This window comes from Paroedura picta, chromosome 3 (assembly GCF_049243985.1).
Source record: "Paroedura picta isolate Pp20150507F chromosome 3, Ppicta_v3.0, whole genome shotgun sequence".
NCBI lineage: Eukaryota > Metazoa > Chordata > Lepidosauria > Squamata > Gekkonidae > Paroedura > Paroedura picta.
Genome location: NC_135371.1, coordinates 39,180,900 through 39,200,930, shown reverse-complemented (window position 1 = coordinate 39,200,930; position 20,031 = coordinate 39,180,900). Strand labels below are relative to the sequence as shown.

At 41.5% G+C, this 20,031-nt stretch overlaps 1 protein-coding gene across 1 annotated transcript in view; it reads left to right on the top strand.

The window, feature by feature from the left end:
- Positions 1 to 20,031, top strand: part of LOC143831866 (uncharacterized) — a 98,715-nt gene that overhangs the window by 41,980 nt on the left and 36,704 nt on the right. The window contains exons 15-19 of the mRNA XM_077325372.1: positions 5,717 to 5,791; positions 9,096 to 9,248; positions 11,124 to 11,229; positions 15,130 to 15,235; positions 17,447 to 17,652. Coding sequence (XP_077181487.1) covers positions 5,717 to 5,791; positions 9,096 to 9,248; positions 11,124 to 11,229; positions 15,130 to 15,235; positions 17,447 to 17,652 — 646 coding nt within the window. The remainder of the gene's footprint in view (positions 1 to 5,716; positions 5,792 to 9,095; positions 9,249 to 11,123; positions 11,230 to 15,129; positions 15,236 to 17,446; positions 17,653 to 20,031) is intronic.

Below are 20,031 nucleotides of genomic sequence, written 5' to 3'. Positions count from 1 at the left end.
CTACTATATTATTTTACTATTGCTATTTACTGTTTTCTATTACTGTTATCTATACCCACTGATTTTTCTGTACTCTTTCCATTCTGCTAAGTTTTATGCAAACTGTCCTGAGCTTCAGGGGAGGGTGGTATATAAATGTTAGATAGATCGATCGATAGATCAATTGATAGATAGATTGATTGATTAAACTTCTGCTAGTAAATCTCAGGTGTTCAGAGGATGCATGGTAGAAAATTAAAAAAAAGAAAGATGATGGGATGACAGAGAGTTTACTCTCCTTTCAGTTGTCTCTTCCTTCAACCATTTAACTCAACATCAATGCAATGTATAAATACGTGGGGGAGTGCAAGAGGGGAGGAGGAATACTTCTCTGGCTTAGATTTACTGTGCAAGTGAATAAGGTGCTTTCTGGGAAACTCTTCTTGTGTTTCAAGCTAATAAAACATGAACTTTATCAAATCCCAAAATGAGTGGGTGGAGGCTCATGAGTCTTTTAAGTCTAGATTCTAAAGTTTATCTAATTACACTGCCTGCAAAGCACATGTTCTACCACTAAGCTGTAGCCCTCTACACCACCTAACTTCCCATGACAGATACTGCCAGTCATACTGGACAATACCTGGTTAGATATTGGCTGTGGAACCAGTTAAGATGTGGTAGGATTAGGGCTTCCAACTCCAATTTGGGAAATCCTTTGAGATTTTGGGTTGGAACTTGAGGCGGATTGGTTTGAGAAGGAGAGGGACCTCTAAACCTACACCCCCCCCCCATTGGAACTGATCTCTGTAATCTGGAGATTAGCCACAATTCCAGATCTCAAGGTTGGCAAGTGTAGGAAGGATTGATAGAGCACTGCTTCTACTATGGGGGGGGGGGGCGTGTAACCCCTCATTTTTGTCTGTTTTGTCTCTTTTTATATTTTAGATTGCTTTATAAACTGGGGTGCTTTCAGGTTTACAGAAAGATCTGTCTTATTTATCTGTGGTTCTAGTCTCTAGACTTAAATATCCACAGATTTGGCCATGCTAAGAATTAGATATATAGATGATAATGATTAATTCATTTTAATGAGCTGCGACTAATGACATCATGTTGGTATGACATTGTAGGGTTCACCCAAAACTCTGAAGTTTAACCATAGAGTTTTGGGTGAATCCTATACCCTCTCTGTATCAGTGGTGCCATGCTGGACTGCCACTGATTCTTCATGATGGGGCAATTTGCCCTGTTGCTTCCTGGGTCTAGACTGGGAAAGATTTTTCCTGCTGGACCCGGTCTGCAACAGATGAGTGCCTCCACACGAGGCAGCAGGGGTGAAAAGGTTCCGCCGCATCGGGGTGGGGGAAGCAGCAGGGGCCATTTTCTTCTGTTTAGGAACTTGGTAGCAATACTACATTCCTAAACAAAAAAAAATGCCCTAGGCAGCTGCAGAGCCACCCAGGGCATTTTGTGTCCCTTCCGGGACATTGTAGCCAGCCCAGGTCAGGGGAGGACCTGGGACTATAGGGCCTGACTCTTCCCTCCAACACAGGCCTGCCCTGCCGTAGGCCCCATTGGCACCTCGGGATGATTAGCCCTACAACCAGATGAATGCCAGCCTGGGCCTAATCCCCCATGCGGAAATGGTCCTCGAGCTTTGTGCCATCGCTTCCAGTTCACATAGGAAATGATGTCTTGGCAGTAGCACAACACCAAATCCCCCCCATCCCCTTCTTGTGAAGTGGCTATAGGAAATTCAGAATCAGTATCACACAAAGCTGGACAATACCACAGTGGGCCATCCAGTCCAGCCCCCCAACTTCTAGAGGACTTAAAAATTGCATACTCCTGAGAGGTGCTCATCCAACCTCTTCCTAAAAACTTCCAATAAAAGAGATTTCACCACCCTCTGAAGCAGCATATTCCATCTTTGAACAGCCCTCATCATCAGAACATGCATTCTAATATTTAAGTAGAACCTAATTTCCTGTAATTTGAACCCTTTCCTGCAATTTGCTCCTAGTCCTTGTCTCTAAAGCTGCAGTAAAAATTGTCCCCCCTCTTCAACATGTCTACTTTTTATGTAGTTAAACACAGATACCCTACCACCCCTTGCCCTCCTCTTCTCTAGGCTACATATACTCAGTTCTCTCAATCTTCCCTCGTAAGGCATGGATTCCAACCCCTCAGCCATTCCAGTCACCCTTCTCTGAACATATTCCAACTTGTTTGTTAATATCCTTATTGAACTGTGGCACCCATAACTGGACATAGTATTCCAAATGAGGTGTAACCAATGTGAAATAGAATGGTATTATAACTCTCCTTACTGTGCTCCTAGCAATGCAGCCTAATATTGCATTAGCCTTCTTAGCTGCCACACTGTTGGCTCATGTTCAACTTATTGCCATCAGAACTCCTAAGTCACTTTCACAGGTATTATAATGGGAGGGGGGGACTTGTCACCTTGAGACCATGACATGAGGAAAGGGAATAATAAAGTAACTTTATTTATTTATTTATTAATATACCGCGCTCCCTTTCGGCTCAGGGCGGTTTACATTATAACTCTCGTGCAGAACTGTATAATGAACATTCAGTTTAAAACTTATTTAACAGTGAAACTTGTATCAAACAGTCTAATATAACAACAGTACTTAATAACAACAAACAATAAACAGTGTAATATTACAACAGTAATATTAATAACTTAATAACAAACAACAGTTTGGTTTGTCTGCACTGTGGTCCGGTTTTCTATTAGTGTAGATTATGGGGTTTCTGGTTGGTGGTTATTGGCTTGTTCATTTGTCTTGACCAAATGCCTGGTGGAAGAGCTCCTTTTTGCAAGATTGTTTTAGTCTGGCAGGGCCCAGATGTCCTCTGAGAGCTTGTTCCACCAGGTGGGGGCCAAGACTGAGAAAGCCCTGGCTCTAGTCATTGACAGACAAGCTTCTCTGGGGTAAGGAATAGCCAGTTTATTTCTGTTGGAGGAGTGTAAAGCTCCTTGGGGTTCATAAATGGAGAGGCAGATTCTCTGATACTCAGGGCCCAGACTGCAGATGGCCTTGAAGATAATTACCAGAACCTTAAGCCTGATCCAGTAGTCAATTGGTAGCTGTTCTCCCCACTGGGGACCAAAAGTGGCCTACGTAATTCTCCTTTCCTCTGGTTTATCCTCACAATAGCCCTGTAAGTAAGCTTTGCCCCTTGTGCTGTTTTCCTAATCTGAAATTACCAGAACCTTAAGCCTGATCCAGTAGTCAATTGGTAGCTGTTCTCCCCACTGGGGACCAAAAGTGGCCTACGTAATTCTCCTTTCCTCTGGTTTATCCTCACAATAGCCCTGTAAGTAAGCTTTGCCCCTTGTGCTGTTTTCCTAATCTGAAATATTGTTAGTTTGGAGACTTAATCTTGATTATAAGGAAATCTGAAGATGTGTAGGGGAGCTTCAGTTGTTACCATTATTTTGAGTGAGCTCTAAAAACCTGCCAGTCAGAGGATGAAACCTGTGGCTAAATGATGATGCAATCTACAGTCCACAACTCTGCCTGGGGGAGGATCTTGGCATAGGGCTCACTGGAATGCATCTCCCTCCCATTCTTTCTTACTGCACCTGCTTGGGCATGCAATCCACCCACAACAACCTGGAAAAGAGGCCAGTATCCACCTCCGTAGAGCTATCCACCCATTCCTCTGCTACCCAGAATCCAGTCTGCAAGTATGTCAAGTTTCCTGGAGATTCATCTACCTTTAAAACTACACTAAAAAGAATGAAAGCTCAAATATATTAAGTATGCATTTCCAAATGTATAAGAATATAAACGTATGCCCTTTGGCAGCTATCTGTTTGCATATGATTCACATTAATTATTGATTTATTTAGGAGATGTGTATGCCTTCTTCTTAGAGTCCTGCTTGAAGGAGCATCAACTTACTGTTAAAATAATAAATCATCAATCAATAAAAAGAAGCCATTAAAATAGGCCAGGGACATAAATAGCACAAAACTGTTAATAAAACAGTTTTATTTTTTGGCCACTGAATCAGACCATTAAAAAGTCTGGAGACATAAAGCCCCTCATTGTGTTAAAAGATATGCTTTGGCCAGGCTCCTAAACAATAGTAACTTAGGCATCGTGAGCCTCAAGGGAGAGATTCAAAGGTGTGGTACCACCACAGAAAATGCCCTGTCCATAGGCCCCACATGCCTCGCTTCTGAAGGTAAGGGCACAGAGGGCAGGGATTGGGAGTCCAATCTTAACTGGCAGTCTGAATAGTATGGGAGGTGATAGTCCATCAGGTATGCTGCCTTATGTATAAAACTCAGCTCTTTGGATGTGCAAGTGGGTAACCAGTGATCCCTCTAGTCAACCCCTGACAATATTGCTGCCACATTTCGAAACAATTAAAATTCTTGAACCATTTTTCAAAGGTAGTACCAGACATGGCACATTACAATAAACTAATTTGGATTTGAACCTTAACATCTTCGGGCCAGTGTATTTGAAGAAGTCCGTCTTCATACATTAAGACCATGTGCTTTGAAAAAAATTAATTAAGTTGTGGGGAGAGTTAGGTATGCCATGTATGGGTATATATACTATGGATCTTAAAGGAAGGCAAAATACACAAGTGGGCTGCTGTTCTGGAGGAACATTTCTTTCTGCCTAACATGCTTCCTTAACATCCTGTTCCAAGGGGGGCCCTATTTCAATGACCCCTCCTCTGTCCCTATAGTTCCTAGTCTGGCTGGCAGCTGCCATTGGCTGACAAGGAATTCAGAAGCCCAATGCAGCTATAAGACAGCTCCTCTGCCTTGACCTGCTCTCCTCTGATCTTCCAATTTTCTGCTTCAGGACCCTGCGCTTTATTATCAGAAACTTGGAAGGGAGCATGCGTATTAGGTTCAGCCTGAACATGTACTCTGCCCCCCAGTCCACCACTCCTTCTCACCCCATTTCCTTCCCTCACACACACCTGGTTCCTTCTTTTCCTGCCCTGTTCCTCCTTTTCCCCCCTCTCTCTTTGGAGCTTTGTTTTTCCATTCCCTCTTCTGGCTGTCTTTTCTCATGCCTCACCTCTCTTTCTCTTTTGTGGGAAGGCAGGCAGTTCAGGGGCACCCTGAACTAAGTCATGGCCTGACCAGATATGGCCACTGGTATTAAGGGGCAGAGCCTAGGGATCGTTATAAAAGGCATCATAGGAGATTGGGCAGTTGTGAAAAATGGGCCCCTCATATATCTTTTGAAGAAGAGTTATAGATAATCCAGTTATTGGTGTTGGATATTCCTGTATTAGAATGTTGTAGTTGGAACTGGAAGATGGAGGGCAGTCCCCCTCAACCATGAAATTTACCATGAGTCAGTTGCTCTCTTGCTCACTCTCTCTCTCCCTCTCAGCTTAACCTACTTCACAAATATGTGAGGAAAAAAATCAGGGAACCCCATATTCCGCCTTTAGCCCTTGGAGAAAGGGTGAGATAAGCATCCCATCTTAAATTTTGCAGAGGAGAAGGCTTAGTTCTTCACCTCATTCCTGCCACCACTTCTGGATACCGTGCTTAACCTTTTTATCTGTATGGCTATACCCTTCAACCTGATGAGGTGCATTTGAGGGGATCACTCTGATGTCTTTTCCAGGACCATTTTAGCTTCCCAGTCTACCCAGATACCTGTGTCTGTTTTCATATGATCAGCTACTTCATTGCATTGAATATGATATTCCCTTTTTAAAGGACGGGCGAATTCTTTTCCTGCACACATCAATAAAGAATTTAGTGTACTACGAGATGATAGCCTACAAAGATCCAGTAAGTGCATGTGAATTAATGTTTTATCCTTCTTTCATCAGCATGCAAATATGTATATTTTCATTTGAATATATTATTTATTACAAAACAATACTTCTCTTAGCAAACAGTTGTGCCATATCAATTCATATAATTGTGCTTCTTGATGGCTTGGTAATTGAAATGACAGATCACAGGACAGCCGTCAAAAGCAGATCCGACAGAACAAATCCAATAGAAAACTAGAAGAATTGTGATAAGTCTGTGATATGAAAATTACCACCTCAGCTAGTCATTAGAACTGATTCCTGAAGACTGCCACAAAATTTATCATGCATATATCTGCCAGTTCTATATTGTCTCCAACTAATAGTCTTCCGTGTAGCATAAATAAGGTTTGAAGCATGAAGCCTTTCTTAATAGCTACCACCCGGGGGCTTGTGGCATGGAACTCACCCATGTACTCCATTCCCTTCTGTGAGTAACCCAGTACAGCTGACTACAACTGTACATTGACAAAATGCATGGGGAGGGAGAGCAAGCATGAGTGTGCTGGTGAAATATCCTGCTTCCATGCAATCAGTTGGTCATCTGCAGGGTTGACTATGTGGAGAAAGTAGTTGCATGAATACCGCCCCTCCTCCTCATGCCATGATCATTACAGAGCTGGGAGTAGCTGTGGCATACACATGGCACTTCCTCCATGTGTTTTCACCTGGCAGCTAACTAGATGATCATGCAGAGGGGGAGAACACTGGTGCTTGGCCTCCTCCCCACACATTCAGTCAATGTATTGGAGTGGGAGTCTTCTATCAAGAACCTTTAAAAAAAACCTGAAAAGAAGATAAGGGAAATGAACTTAAGCCTATACAGGGTGGAGCACAATTTTTAAAAATTATAGTACTAGTATTTATTAATCAAGTTTAAAACCCAAGGCTTTTAGCATAGCCTCAGTAAATCAATACATGCAAATATACTAAAGCCTCCACTGACCAGACACGTTTCGACATTATCACCTTTGTCAATGGTCAGGCATCAAATAAAACCAGCATTTGTAAGTCCTATTATGCACGACCGCTGAAACGGCGGCATGGAGAATGCGGAGAAGCAAAGCAAACCACTTACGCACAGGACGGAATGCCGGAGCCACTTCTGGTTGCACCCTGGTCCCAGGAAGCTCCACTTCCTTCCGCATCTCGCTAACGCGGCTTTTTTGGCAGCATAGATTGACTCTGCGCCCGGTTGCCGCCTGCAGCGTGCATAATTGGTGATTTTAGCCGCCGCCATTCCACCCTGCAGACCTTCCACTCCATGCATAATAGGCCATAAATATACAATAAATACAACACTTGTTATAGCCACTTGACTCCTTTAAATAAAAATATATATTCAGGACACTATGGTTTCTCTTCAGATCTCATATTCAGGACACTGTGGACCAGAAGGCCAGATAAGACAATTTGAGGCTTCTAATACTTCAAAAACAGGCCATGGTCAAGGCAAATACTTTCAGTGCCCAGTAAGTGTCTTGTAATCAGGAGTATGCTGCATGTAAAGAGTATGCTTCTGCACTCCAGACTTTGGGCCATGTGCCTCGAATTTTAATTAGAGAAAAACACATGCAGAAGTGGCTTAACTACTGGGACACAGGGGCGGGGTGCACACCTTTAGATCATATATATCCCACACTACCAAAATGTCTATGAAAAATGAAACAATCTAGTTTTGAGGAATAGGATGAAACTGGCACTCTGTCACCAACAGTCCCAGTTACTATTGGGAAGTTCACAAATGAAGAAAAGCATTCCACTGTGGTACTCAGACATTTACTGCCTTTACCACCAAATAAGCAAGTAGTTAACCGTAGATTGTGCAGGAGATTGCCTGGAAGCTCTTGAGTCACCTCTAGAATCTTGATGTGTAAATGACAATAATCTCAGGCTGATTCAAATGTGTAACCAAACTCCTTCCTGCATTCATCATGTGGTGAGAATCATTGATGGTTCCAACACCTAGTCCCGCCTGAAACTTATCTAAAATTTCTTCACAACCACAACCACAAAGCTTATTCCACATCCCAATTTCATATTTGAATGATGATAGTATTAAAAGTGGATTCGAGGTGGCTTATAACCTTAAACGACCTGCATACTTTGATTGTATTTCAGATGTCACAAACAAACAGTGGTTTGTGGATAACCAGAATGAGAGCAATTCCACACCAGCAACGTCACTCCGGGCTGTTGCTGGTGTGTTGCTATGGAGTTGTATGCTCTACAATATACTGTGTCCCCATGGGGGACACATTTTGGTGCCAGATCTGTTCCACTGCCAAAATGTGTCCCTCCGGGAAACACAATGAGGACAGAAAGATTCTGTCGTGGGGGGGGGGGGGGTCATTTGCAGGAAGGTGAGATAGTGTTCTGTACAATCCCACCATCCTGGGGGGGGGGGTAAAGCTCTGATCCACCCAGTGGTGCTAAGCTGTCCAGGACATTTTTTGTCTCCTGCTGGCCTCTGTAGGATGGGGAGGAGCTGGGCCTGGAAGGCCCGGTTCTTTCCGTCCAGACGGGCCTACCATGGGACAGGCCCTGTTGACCTCCACAGTGACAATAGGAAATGCAGAATAGATCAGCCTAAATCCATGTTCCCTTAGCGCGGGGCTTCTGGAGCCTGATCTACACCAGGCCTGTGAGGCAGTGTCCTGGCAGCAATACCATGTGGACACGGAAATTAGCCCCAGGTCCATACTGTTGTCACCTCAGCCTTTTCAACCTGTGTGGGATTGGCCTGAATGTGGTGCATTCTTGGGCTCATATATTCCCTCTCTTCTTCCCTCATGAATGCAGGTTTGATTTACAAGTTTCTGGTTTGAGAGAATCAACAGCTTGTTAAGATTTCTCAGGTGCTTTAACAAACTGTGGTTTATTTAGTTAATTAGAAAATCGTGTATCTTACCTTTTATCTACAAACTGGAATTATAAATCTCATTTCCATTCTGTTTCAGAATCTCAGTTTGCAGGTGAAAAACAAATCACAGTTTGTTAAGGTCTCCTAATAGAACATCACAACAACATGTAGTTTCTTTCCCATAAAGAAATCTTCTGTCTCAGTTCTATAAACAGCAGGAGGAGAAAGCCTGGTCGATTCTCTTTTGTGTTCAAATGGGTTTGGAATATCTGGATGCAGAGTCACCTTTAGCACCATATTTCCAAAATGTATATGGAAATATGCTTTAGTTTGATTGTTGATTATCATTATTTTTTTTTAGTTTTATGAGGTATATGCTTTTCCGGGAATTAAAGACAAACATAAATTGGTTTAGGTGATTCATTTAAGACATGATGTGGCCCATCAACAACTGGTAATCATGTGCCAGAGACCAACATGCAAACTGATACATTTCAGAAGTTTACCTGCTCTGGATCTGGTCTACCACATCGAGGCCTCAAATGACACCACCGTTTTTACAAGGATTGTGAGTAACAGGAAGAATTGAGTAATACTGGGAAATTCAGTTGTGTTACACATTGTTGTAAATACTGTAATTATTATGACCTGTTGCAAGATTTCTTCATGCGCTTATTCTGTGGTATCTAGTATCAGATTCAGTTTGTGATGGGATATCTAGCCACAATACTCTGGAATAATCCTCTGAAGTAATTGTGGGAAGTGACTTTATTATCTCAGAGTTCTTCCCACATTGCACAAGTATTCCTGAGAGGCAGAAATAGTTAATGCAAGCTAACTGCCAAGGTATTATGGAACAGATACTACTGTCTCTCTTCTAGATTTCAGTATGCATGCAAATTTCTTGGAAAGCAAACACCTGCAGGCGCTTGCCAAATTATCTTTTTTAGATTCAGAAGTGACTCGTAAGGCCATTCTTGGGACTTAGAGAACACACTATAGAATCATAAAGTTGGATGGGGCCATAAAGGCCATCTCGTCCAACCCCCTGCTCCGTGCAAGATCAGCCTAAAGCAGGGGTAGTCAAACTGCGGCCCTCCAGATGTCCATGGACTACAATTCCCAGGAGCCCTTGCCAGCATTCGCTCCTGGGAATTGTAGTCCATGGACATCTCGAGGGCCGCAATTTGACTACCCCTGGCCTAAAGCATCCAAGATAAGCAGCTGTGCATCCGCTGCTTAAAGACAAACAGTGGGGGGAAGAGGGTCACTACCTCCTTAGGTAGTTGATTCCTCTGCTTATGGTAACTATTCTGTCAATTCCCCTCACCCCTGATATCTAGCTGATACTGTTCTACACATGGTTTAAAGTTTCCATTACTGCAGGTCCAACCCTCTGCTGCCAACAGGAACCGCTCTCTGCCCTCCTCTAAGTGAAAACCTTTCAGATATTTAAATAGGATCCAGAGGCTTAATTTTCAACTTCATTTTGTCCCAGTCCTTCCTTTAAAGCTCAAACTAGATATTATGACTTTTAACAAGTCAAGTCTGGCTTTGCTAAAACTGACTCACGTTCCCTGCAATCCCATAAGAGCAGCAGGGAACTGCCTTTTAAACAGCCACAAGGGTTTGATTCTGCCTGAGTCCGCTGTGCAAGGAAAGAAGGGGCTCCTGCCTCCCCTCTCCCATACTGTTTTCCTAACCAAAATGTCCCCAGGCCATTATTTGCCTCATTTTAGAACTGCACATGCACTGAATACTATACATATTCCTGGACCCTACCCGTTAAAAGTAGTAATATTAGGTTTGAACCTAAGGAAATCAGCATACATGGCTTCTATTTTATCCACACAACAGTGCAATAAACACTATTCCTTCTTCTCATTTTTCACTTGTAAGTTCCTGTTTGGAGTGGGGTGTGTGTGTCTGTTCCATATATGTTTCACTCCCTCTAGTGGTTGTTTCAATATTTCATCGTTGTATATCCAGCATATCTTCCTGGAGGCTTAAAGGCCTGTGAGCAAGAAGAACTGAGTAATAGTATGATATTTGAACCCAGGTCTCCCCAGTTGAAATCTGATGTCCTATAGCACTACACTAAGTAACAAATTTTCTTTTTTATGTAGAAACAATTGCATTTTGCCAGTCGTATTCACTTGAGATTGTAAAATCTCTCTAAATCGCCTCAAGACCTTTTAGGAGAGGGGCAGCCTAGAAGTCTAGAATGAATGGTTTTTATAGAAAATCCATCAAGCATTTCATATAGTCATTGCAGGAAAATTTAAATTTGGAGAAGGCTATGAATGAAGAAAGTCTAAAAGCTTGGTAAGAAAGACTATCCTCTGCAAATTCATTTAGACCCATGTTCTTGATGTAGAGATCTGGGGGGAAAAACCCACAAAAGAGCTGAGTATGCCAAACTAAAACAATATTTATGTTTCAGGAACGTACACTGCTTGCTGGCCTGAAGTCCGGAGCTCTAGAATTTTTTGATATCCTAACTGATGATGACCAAAGAGAGCGTTCAGAAAAAGGTGTCATTAATACTAGTAAGACTGTTTGATGGTTTTTGTGTTTGTGTGTGTGTGTTTTAAAATAATGGTTCAATGTACTTTATATCATGGAAGAGGCCAATAGTAGAATTATTACAGGAAAAAGCTTTGAACATTCATTACAAGGGTTATGACACTTACTAGGTAAATCGCAAAAATAAGGATTTAAAGCTACATCTAAGAGTGTACTCAAGCCCAATTTCAACCATATAAAGCCCCACTGCAAGAGTTAATCCCGTGTTTAGATCTATCAATAAGAATCAATGGAAGTTTCATCAAGTTTTTTTTGTTTTGTTTTTGGTTTGTTCAAAAGACAATAAAAAACAGATGGGCTGGCATGATCTCTCATATGTTCTACTGATTTCAGAGAGAATGATCCTCAACTAAGGGGGCAAAGGATGAGACCTGTATTTTGTCACATGGACCGTTTATGCACTGGAGGTTTCATGCTGGGCTGCAGGATGGAGTTTTAGTCGTGGCAGGTTGCCCCACCTCTTCCTGCATCCACATGGGGGAGCATTGGGCCTGGTGTAGCTTATCCACCCCCAATTTGTGCTCCTGCACAAGAACTCGGGCAGTGAAGTTCCCAGTGCGTAAACGGTCATGCAGAAACATTTCAACTGAAGTCTGTCTTGGGCAGTCTATTTTGTTTTCCTACACTGAGTGAAGCACAGAAGCTTGAGCTGTGCCGAGGGTGGTCGTGTGCCTTCCATTGTCTGGACTCCTGGCAAAAAGGGATCGTGGCTGTAAGGAGTGAGCTGACCCCACATCTGTGGGATGACTCCCATAGATGTTAACTCTAGGTTTCCTGCCACTCATACTATTGGGTGCCAGAAGGTCTGGCATCATCTCCTGACAGAAAATCTGGCAATTCTACGCTTAAAAAAAATCATTGTATTGCTTTGTTGTATTAGCTCCTTTAAGAATGTAGTTGAGAAAGTAGGGTAGTCATTTTTAAAAATGATAATATGAGAAGCAGTACATGAAATAAACATACAACAATACAGCTTATATTTTTGTTGAAGTAAGATTGTGTTTGCAGACTTGATAAGACATATTGAGAAGGCTGGCAGTTAGCATTTTCTTCACCTGTGACCTAATCTGAAACCGCCCAGAGCTGTCATGAATGGGCTATATAAAAATCCAAATAAATAAAAAATAAATAAAATAAATATCAGATGTGAGATACCTCAGTGTTTGCTGCTGAACATATAAAGATCAAATTAAACAAGCTGCTGCGTCACATCTTGGACTTTTGGTCAAGCTGAACTCACATGCCTAGGAGGTGTGGCTTGCATGTGATTGATACAAGTCTTCCTCCTTATCAGCTGACAACAAAGAAGTCATCCTTGCATGCTAAGGCTTCGGACAGCATTTTTCTGTTCAGGTAGATGGCTACTCTGATAAATGCAAGGTACAGTTCTTTCTTTCCAATCAGGATCCAGATGCTATTGATAAAGTGGCTAAATTCTTACAAATGGCAATTAAGCTGAGTGAATTTAAGAACCAATTGACTGTATTCTGGTCTTATTTTTTTTAAGCCAATAAAGGTTGTTGTTGTTGCTTGCTGTTCAGGTAGAAAACTGCAAAGCTAATTTTGGTGGAAAGCAACTTGTTAGTTCCCATCATGTTTTCTGTGTTTTCCACATGTAATAAAAATTCTTTAAAACATCTCAACATAATGTGCAAAAGGATCCATTTCTGCTAGCAAGCACATGATGCAACTGATGCATGTCTTAAGTATTCTATTGCTTCAGCATCTAGTGTTTCACAATTCAAAACCTCATGCTTTTAGTGGAGATATGAAGACCCATTTTAAAAAGCCAGGGGGGGAAATAAACTAGATTTTTTTTTCTCTCCTGAGGATATTTGGGAGATTACGATTTTTAAAAAGTCATGGGAAGTATTCTCCTTCTTTAGAATGAGTTAAATACTTTTTCAACTGATGTCTTCCTCACTCAAAAATGACAATATTTAATGTAAACCAGATGATAATTCTGGTGTTATTGTTTAAATGTGAATACACTTGTCTGTAATTAATTTGCTGTAATCTTCTGTATGATAATAATACACTACTGAAAAGTTATTTAACTTACTAACTAAATATGCTTGTAGTTTCTGAGACTGGTTTGTATAGTTTCTTACTTTAAAATATATATATATATATATTCTATTTTCATCTTGTATTCTCGCCCACCTTTTAAAGAACAAAGTTAGATGTGCATTAAGGTTTGTAAGTGTAAATTTCCATTCTCGCTCAGAGAAAGTAAAACTTTAATATTTTAAAAATTTTGTCAATATACTAACTAGTACAGTTTTGTATAAAAAATTATGAATGGAGTTGTAAATGGTGCATTTTATGTTGTCAGAGCAGTCACTTGAATGTATCAAAAATAATCCTTAAAGGTATTTTTCAAATATATATTCAGACTGTAAATATCTGAACGCATATTTATTTATTTATTTCTGGTTTTTTGGGTGTTGTTGCAATGGCATTAAGTAGTCCCCCAAGGCACTTCTATAGTTAGGCCCATCATTCTACAAGAATAATGGGAATGTCACTGGCTGCATGCCAGTCTAATCCAAGGCTCTGTCAAATCAGATAAAGCTCTTCCTTCAAAGACCTCTTCTTTTCTAGCCTTTCCCTTGGCATTCTGTGAATCACCTCCTTTGTACTGTTATATAGGTACAGTCATGCTTAATGGGTATATTAATAATTTAATAAAAGAATAAAACATGTCTCTCTTGACTGTTGCTACTACCTCCTCACCGCACAAGGAAATGGGCTGAGCCCGGAGTTCTGTCAGGAGGTTGCCTAACTACCACATGATCCTCAGCAGCAACGTCACAGAGACTCCCCCTTGCCTAATCTCATTTAATTCCACCCACGTATATCTTAGTCAATAAGACACTTTGAAGCTTTTGTTTCTTATTGACATCCCACAGCACATTTCACACATGATTTGCACATTCATTCTGTCGGTTACTCTTTTCCCTCTTCAAGAGAACGATTCCGTAATTGCCATACGTTAGCCCAGTCTGAACTGGGAACTGACATGCGAGCAACATCTGGTTTCAACTAGGATTGCTAACAAAGAGCTGTTGCTGTTCCATTCATGAGTTTGTGTTCTTTCCAAGATCTGTAGTAAATAACTGTGTGGTTTTTATTTATTAAACTTGTTCTCCTTATTTTATAAATAAACAAAGGATAGAAGAGCTTATAAAGAAACTGCATATCTAAACACTCCCTTTCATATTAGTAATCTGTTGTGCCTGAATGAATGCACGGATTCCTTAGACTGGCTCAGACATTTCTGCACCTCCATTCCAATGGCTTTGGATCATCTTCATTTTTTGTTTCAAGATATCCATAATTTATCGTGTTGTACAGGGCCACTTTATTATTATTTTTTAATGTAAACATATTTAAAACGTAGGCAAGGGTCATGATGGGCAAATAAAATCATTTTCTCAGTTGAAAAGTAGATACCTATTCAGGGCCAAACAAAACATGAAGCAATAACTCTTTCAGGGCAAGTATATCCATCTTCGCCGATAAGAGACCCTCAATAAGCAGCCCACCGTTCAGCAGAATTCTGAGTATCCCTATTTTGGACTGCTGTCACAGAAAGGAAAACGTACTTGGAAGCAGCCTGTAGAAATAATTGCAGAGATTAATTGCAGAGAATAATTGCAGCCTTAAACTGTTTTAAATCAAACACTATGCTGTGTAGTAGATTGCCAGTGCAGAAACTAGCGATTCAGTCACAAACAAACGATTAAGGGAAAATTGCATATTCTGTCACATTGTGCTGTTATGAACTCCAGACAATCAAGGGTATATTCAAGGCCAGAAATTAGATACTTAGAACTCATAAAGTCTTTGCTGTCTTTCAGGGAAGAATTATCGAAAAAATGATGCTTATTGCTCAGAAAACTTCCACAAAGGTCCTGTGGTGGCAGTTGATTCCTGCAATAATCTTTTAACATTTTTAAGCTGTGGGTAGGTGAAATTTTCATTTTTTAAAAAATAGTAGCAACACACTGGAAGGAGGTAAAGTAACATATAATGAAAGGACAGCAGTAAAACTCAGCAATAGGTCACATCTGTTGCTTTGTCAGTGGGATCGTATGTCAGTTCTGAACACAGTATATAATGAATATAAAGTATCAAACACAGCTCTGTAGTCAACCAGTGGATCTCTCCTTGGTGTAGAGTGCCATCATAAAGCAGTACAAATTTATTCTACTTTTTTTTTCCTGAAGTACAATGGACTTTTTCAGGGTTCCCCTTTGATATTTGCAGAAGTGACCTTTGAGAAAGACGTAGGTGGGTGTTATACATTTTGTGAATGACATTAATAGATCATATAGTGACATTATTGAGGATGCACTGGATAACCTCAGTGAACTGCAGTAAGCAAAATGGAATGATGCATATTAACAGGAAGTATAAGGTTAGGCATTTGGTAAACATCTCTGTTATTGGCTGGAACTCAGGAACTGCAAATGAGGTGAGGTGAGGAAATAAGTTTTGGAATATCCATTGGCAATAAGATGACTGTAAGCTAAAAATCACTGTACTGGATGGCCCAGGCTAGTATTTGGAGGGGAAACCACCAATCAATACCAGAGTCATGATGTGGCAAATCACCTCGAAATATCTCTTGCCTTGAAAACTCTATGGGGCAGCCATAAGTCAGCTGTGACTTGAGAGCACACAATGACAACAATATAAACTAAAAAGAGAATGTAGGGGCAAAGAACTTAAATGTAATTCTTGAGAAGGGATAGTCTTGGTGATTCTAAAGGCCTGGATAAAAGTTAATGATAGGGCCCAAAAATCACAGCGTGCAAACATCCCCTACAGCTGATTGCCACTGGCTGCTATTGGGACCAAAACAGATGTGATGTCTGTCATAAGTTTGGTTGTAGTTCTGTTCTGGTAGTGTATGTGGAGCTCACATTGGAGTAAATAGGGCTTCTCATGGCCGTTTTGGCTTAGGGAAATGGGAGGGAAGACTGAAGGCCCTCCTTCACTGCCTAAATCTCTGGAGTCACAACATCAGGGGTTTCAGGGAAGCTCAGCTGTAGAGCTGTTGGAGGGGACCCCACTGCTCTACAGTGGATTCCCACCCTGGCTGAGTCAAGCTGCTGCCTGTGGTACCAGGAGCCTTCAGTCAGACAAGGCAGCAACCAGTGGGGGGACCTCTTCTGACTGTTCTAGCTTCAGCTGCCCTGATGAATCCACCACAACTTGAAGTGATGGCAGCTTCAGTGCTGTGATTAGGACAGCTGGCTACATGGCTGTTGAGGGTGATTTTGGTGCCGACTCCCTCTTCTGCCAGCTTCAGGGCAGCTGCCTCGGAGGTCCTAATGTATACCCATTCTTGGGTGTACATTAGAAATATTCCAATGGAGATATTGGGAGGTGGGAGAATCTCTGTGGCATTAGAGCAATGTTGGCTATATAAGTGAAGGATGTCTCTCACTTGTAGCCTGTTTTGTTCAAGAAGCATTTGCCCATCTAATATATTCCAGGACAATATAAAAAGTGGACACTGAATCTGCATATTTGCTTTCTTGGGAGGTCTCTTAATCTAATCATCCAGCTTGAACATTTAGAGAAGGGCTAGTGCTATAGACACATGCCAGTAGTTTAATTTGGGATTTAGAATTAATTCAGTTCACAAAACGAAAGTATTATTCTTCTGAACATAAAATGAAAATGTTAAAATTGGACAAGACTCAGTATGTCTATTTGCTGTGTTTAATTGGGGGGGGGGGGTACTGTGGCTTAGTGATGCAGGATCTACTTGCATGCAGAAGGTCCCAGGTTCAATCCTCAGCATCTCCAGGTATTAAAAGGACCAGGTATTAGGTGATGTAAAATGCCTTTACCTGAGAGCTGGAAGACCTACTGCTAGTCAGAATAGACAATATTGACCTTGAGAGACCAATGGTGTGACTCAGTATAATGCTGTGTTATGTTCACATCCCATATTTAGCATATCATTTGATAAATACATATCAACCCATAAACCTTTCAACTTTTAGTTGTATTCCTAACCTCAGGTTAAAGGCCATCTCTTAGCTCAGGACCACAGAAAACAAATACACAGTTTCCTTCCTATTTAGGCTTTTAGTGTCACATGGATGTCAAAGTGAGAGATATGTTAAATCCTGCATCAAGATTCTTTCGTTTATTTTCTAGCTCAGATTCCATGATAAAACTATGGGATAGTCAGAAGAACATGTTGGCCGAAATAACTCTTGACAGCACTTTAAGCACAGCTTGTTTCCTGAATAGTTCTGGGAATATTTTACTGGCTTTCAAAAATGATATTTATATCTTGCCTCTCAGTAAGGCACTGGGTTTATCGGAAGCAGATATTGATTCCTCTAGCCTCACAGCAACAGGTAACTTATGTAATGAAACATCAGCTGAATCTCATTGCCTCTTTTGGTGCTATTTGATACTTATCTTGTAAATCTATGGAACTTAGTGTGCACAGGGCTACTGTCAGGTTTCTTTCTAGTTTGTCTCATGTATGATTCGCATATAATAGGATTCTTGCTGGATCTGTGTGCATAAGGGGTTAATATTACAGGAATCACACAAGCTTGTTTCAGTTTGTAAAAAGAGCTCCTCATACATCATAAAATTACTAAGGATGCTCAAACCCCTCTTGATTCAGCTCACATTCTGTTCATTTGTTGGAAACAGGGAACTGATTTGGGGAAGGGCTGTTTGGCTGCTCAGGAAGAGGTTAGGACTGTTTGTCAGATTACTTTTTGTGTATTCATACAGCACTTAACAAAGCAATTGGCAGCATGTCATGCATACTCATCGTCACACAACCTGATAGGAGTCCCTCTTTCCTGCTCCTCCCTCCCACAGAGACTGTCCTCACAGCTAAGCAGCCAGTTCTCCAGGCTGACTCCTAGAGATTTGGGGATGGAGCCCAGGGTGGACAGGGACCTTGGTGGGGTGCAGTGCCATGGCATCCACACATGAAAGCAGCCATTTTCTCCAGGGGAACTGATCTCTGTAGTCTGGAGATGAGCTGTAATTCCAAAAAAATTGCAGGCTCCACCATAATAAACAAATCCATTGGTCAGCCAGCATTAATGCCTGTATTATTATCGAGATTATTTTGGACATGTATGTTTTTGCACAACCTTAGGGGAGTTGTACTACAACACCCCCATACAAAAGAGGCTTGTGAGTTAAAAGGAGACCTCAGCAACTCAGCAGCTACAAAGTTGTTCAGCAGATGTTCAAGATGGACTGACAAATGTACCAAATGCTTGGCTCACATGTAATTGCAGGTGTCTTAGCATGTTTCCCTACCTACCCTATTGCAAAATTCATTGCATTCCTAAGTAATAGTGGGGGGATGTGGTGTCAAACCTTCCCGTGCATTCCACAGAACCTCAGACATTCTCACCTGATGGATAGTCTTAAGCAAGCAGGCTGACCAAACCCAGTTCAAGGCAACCTTGAGGAATGAGGATCAGGAAAGTTAAGAAGAATATTGCTCAGAGTGCCATTTGGAAATTAGCTAGCTTTGAGACAGACTTTAGGAAGAGCAGCCATGCAAGGAAGCCCCTGTCAGGAGGAGAGGGAAAGACTCTCAGAACAATTGTGAGATGAGAAAACATTTCGCATAGTCCAGTATTAGACACAAATAGATAAGGTGCAGTCAGAATAGCAGCCAATGCTGGAGTGGCTAGTAGTGACAAGTATGGAAGGCTGAAGATGAAGGGGCATCTTATTCATTTCAAACAGCTATACACCCTGTCTGGGACCCAAGATGGGTGACAGAAATGAAACCATTCCAAACAACCAATAATGAAGAAGAATAGAACATTCAAACGACAATTAAAACAGACCAATGCAAATGCAATATACAATGCCCAGTTAGCAGAATCCTGTCCAAGAATTCCCAACAGAACAGGAGTTCTTAGAACTCTACCAATATCAAGGCCCATTTAAAAGGTTCAGTTTTATGTTCCCTGTGGGTTTCCAGCAGAACTGAAGCCTTTCTGAATTCCTCTTGAGAGAATATTGTAAAGGCCAAGGCTGCCGCTTAAAAGGCCTGTAAATGGACAGGTAGGACAGCTTTAAAAAAAGTGCTTACTGAAGTTAGTTTATAGGCTCATATTTAGACAGTCCAATTATATGGACCCCAGGCTTCGAAGAACTTTAAGCACTAATACCGTCAATTGGATTCAGAAACAACTGTTCTACCTAACGTTAACAACTAGAGGCTTCTCAGTCATTTACAAGGTCAGTCCTACGTAGAACACATTGAATAGTCAAGCCTTAAAAGGCATGAAATGTATTCTGTCCATTACTTGATAATCCTGAAGTCTGACCACACCTCTTGAAGAGCTTTGGAAAGGTAGTTGCATGTTTTAGGGGCAATTTTAAAGTCTTGACTTGCTAAAGCCAGACGAGCCAGTTTGGTGTAGTGGTTAGGAGTGCGGACTTCTAATCTGGCATGCCAGGTTCGATTCTGCGCTCCCCCACATGCAACCAGCTGGGTGACCTTGGGCTCACCACGGCACTGATAAAACTGTTCTGACCGGGCAGTGATATCAGCGCTCTCTCAGCCTCACCCACCCCACAGGGTGTCTGTGTGGGGAGAGGAATGGGAAGGCGGCTGTAAGCCACTTTGAGCCTCCTTCGGGTAGGGAAAAGCGGCATATAAGAAACAACTCTTCTTCTTCTTCTTCTTCTAAATAACATTTCACTCTACTTACTACATTTATGGAAGTCAGTCATGTGCATGA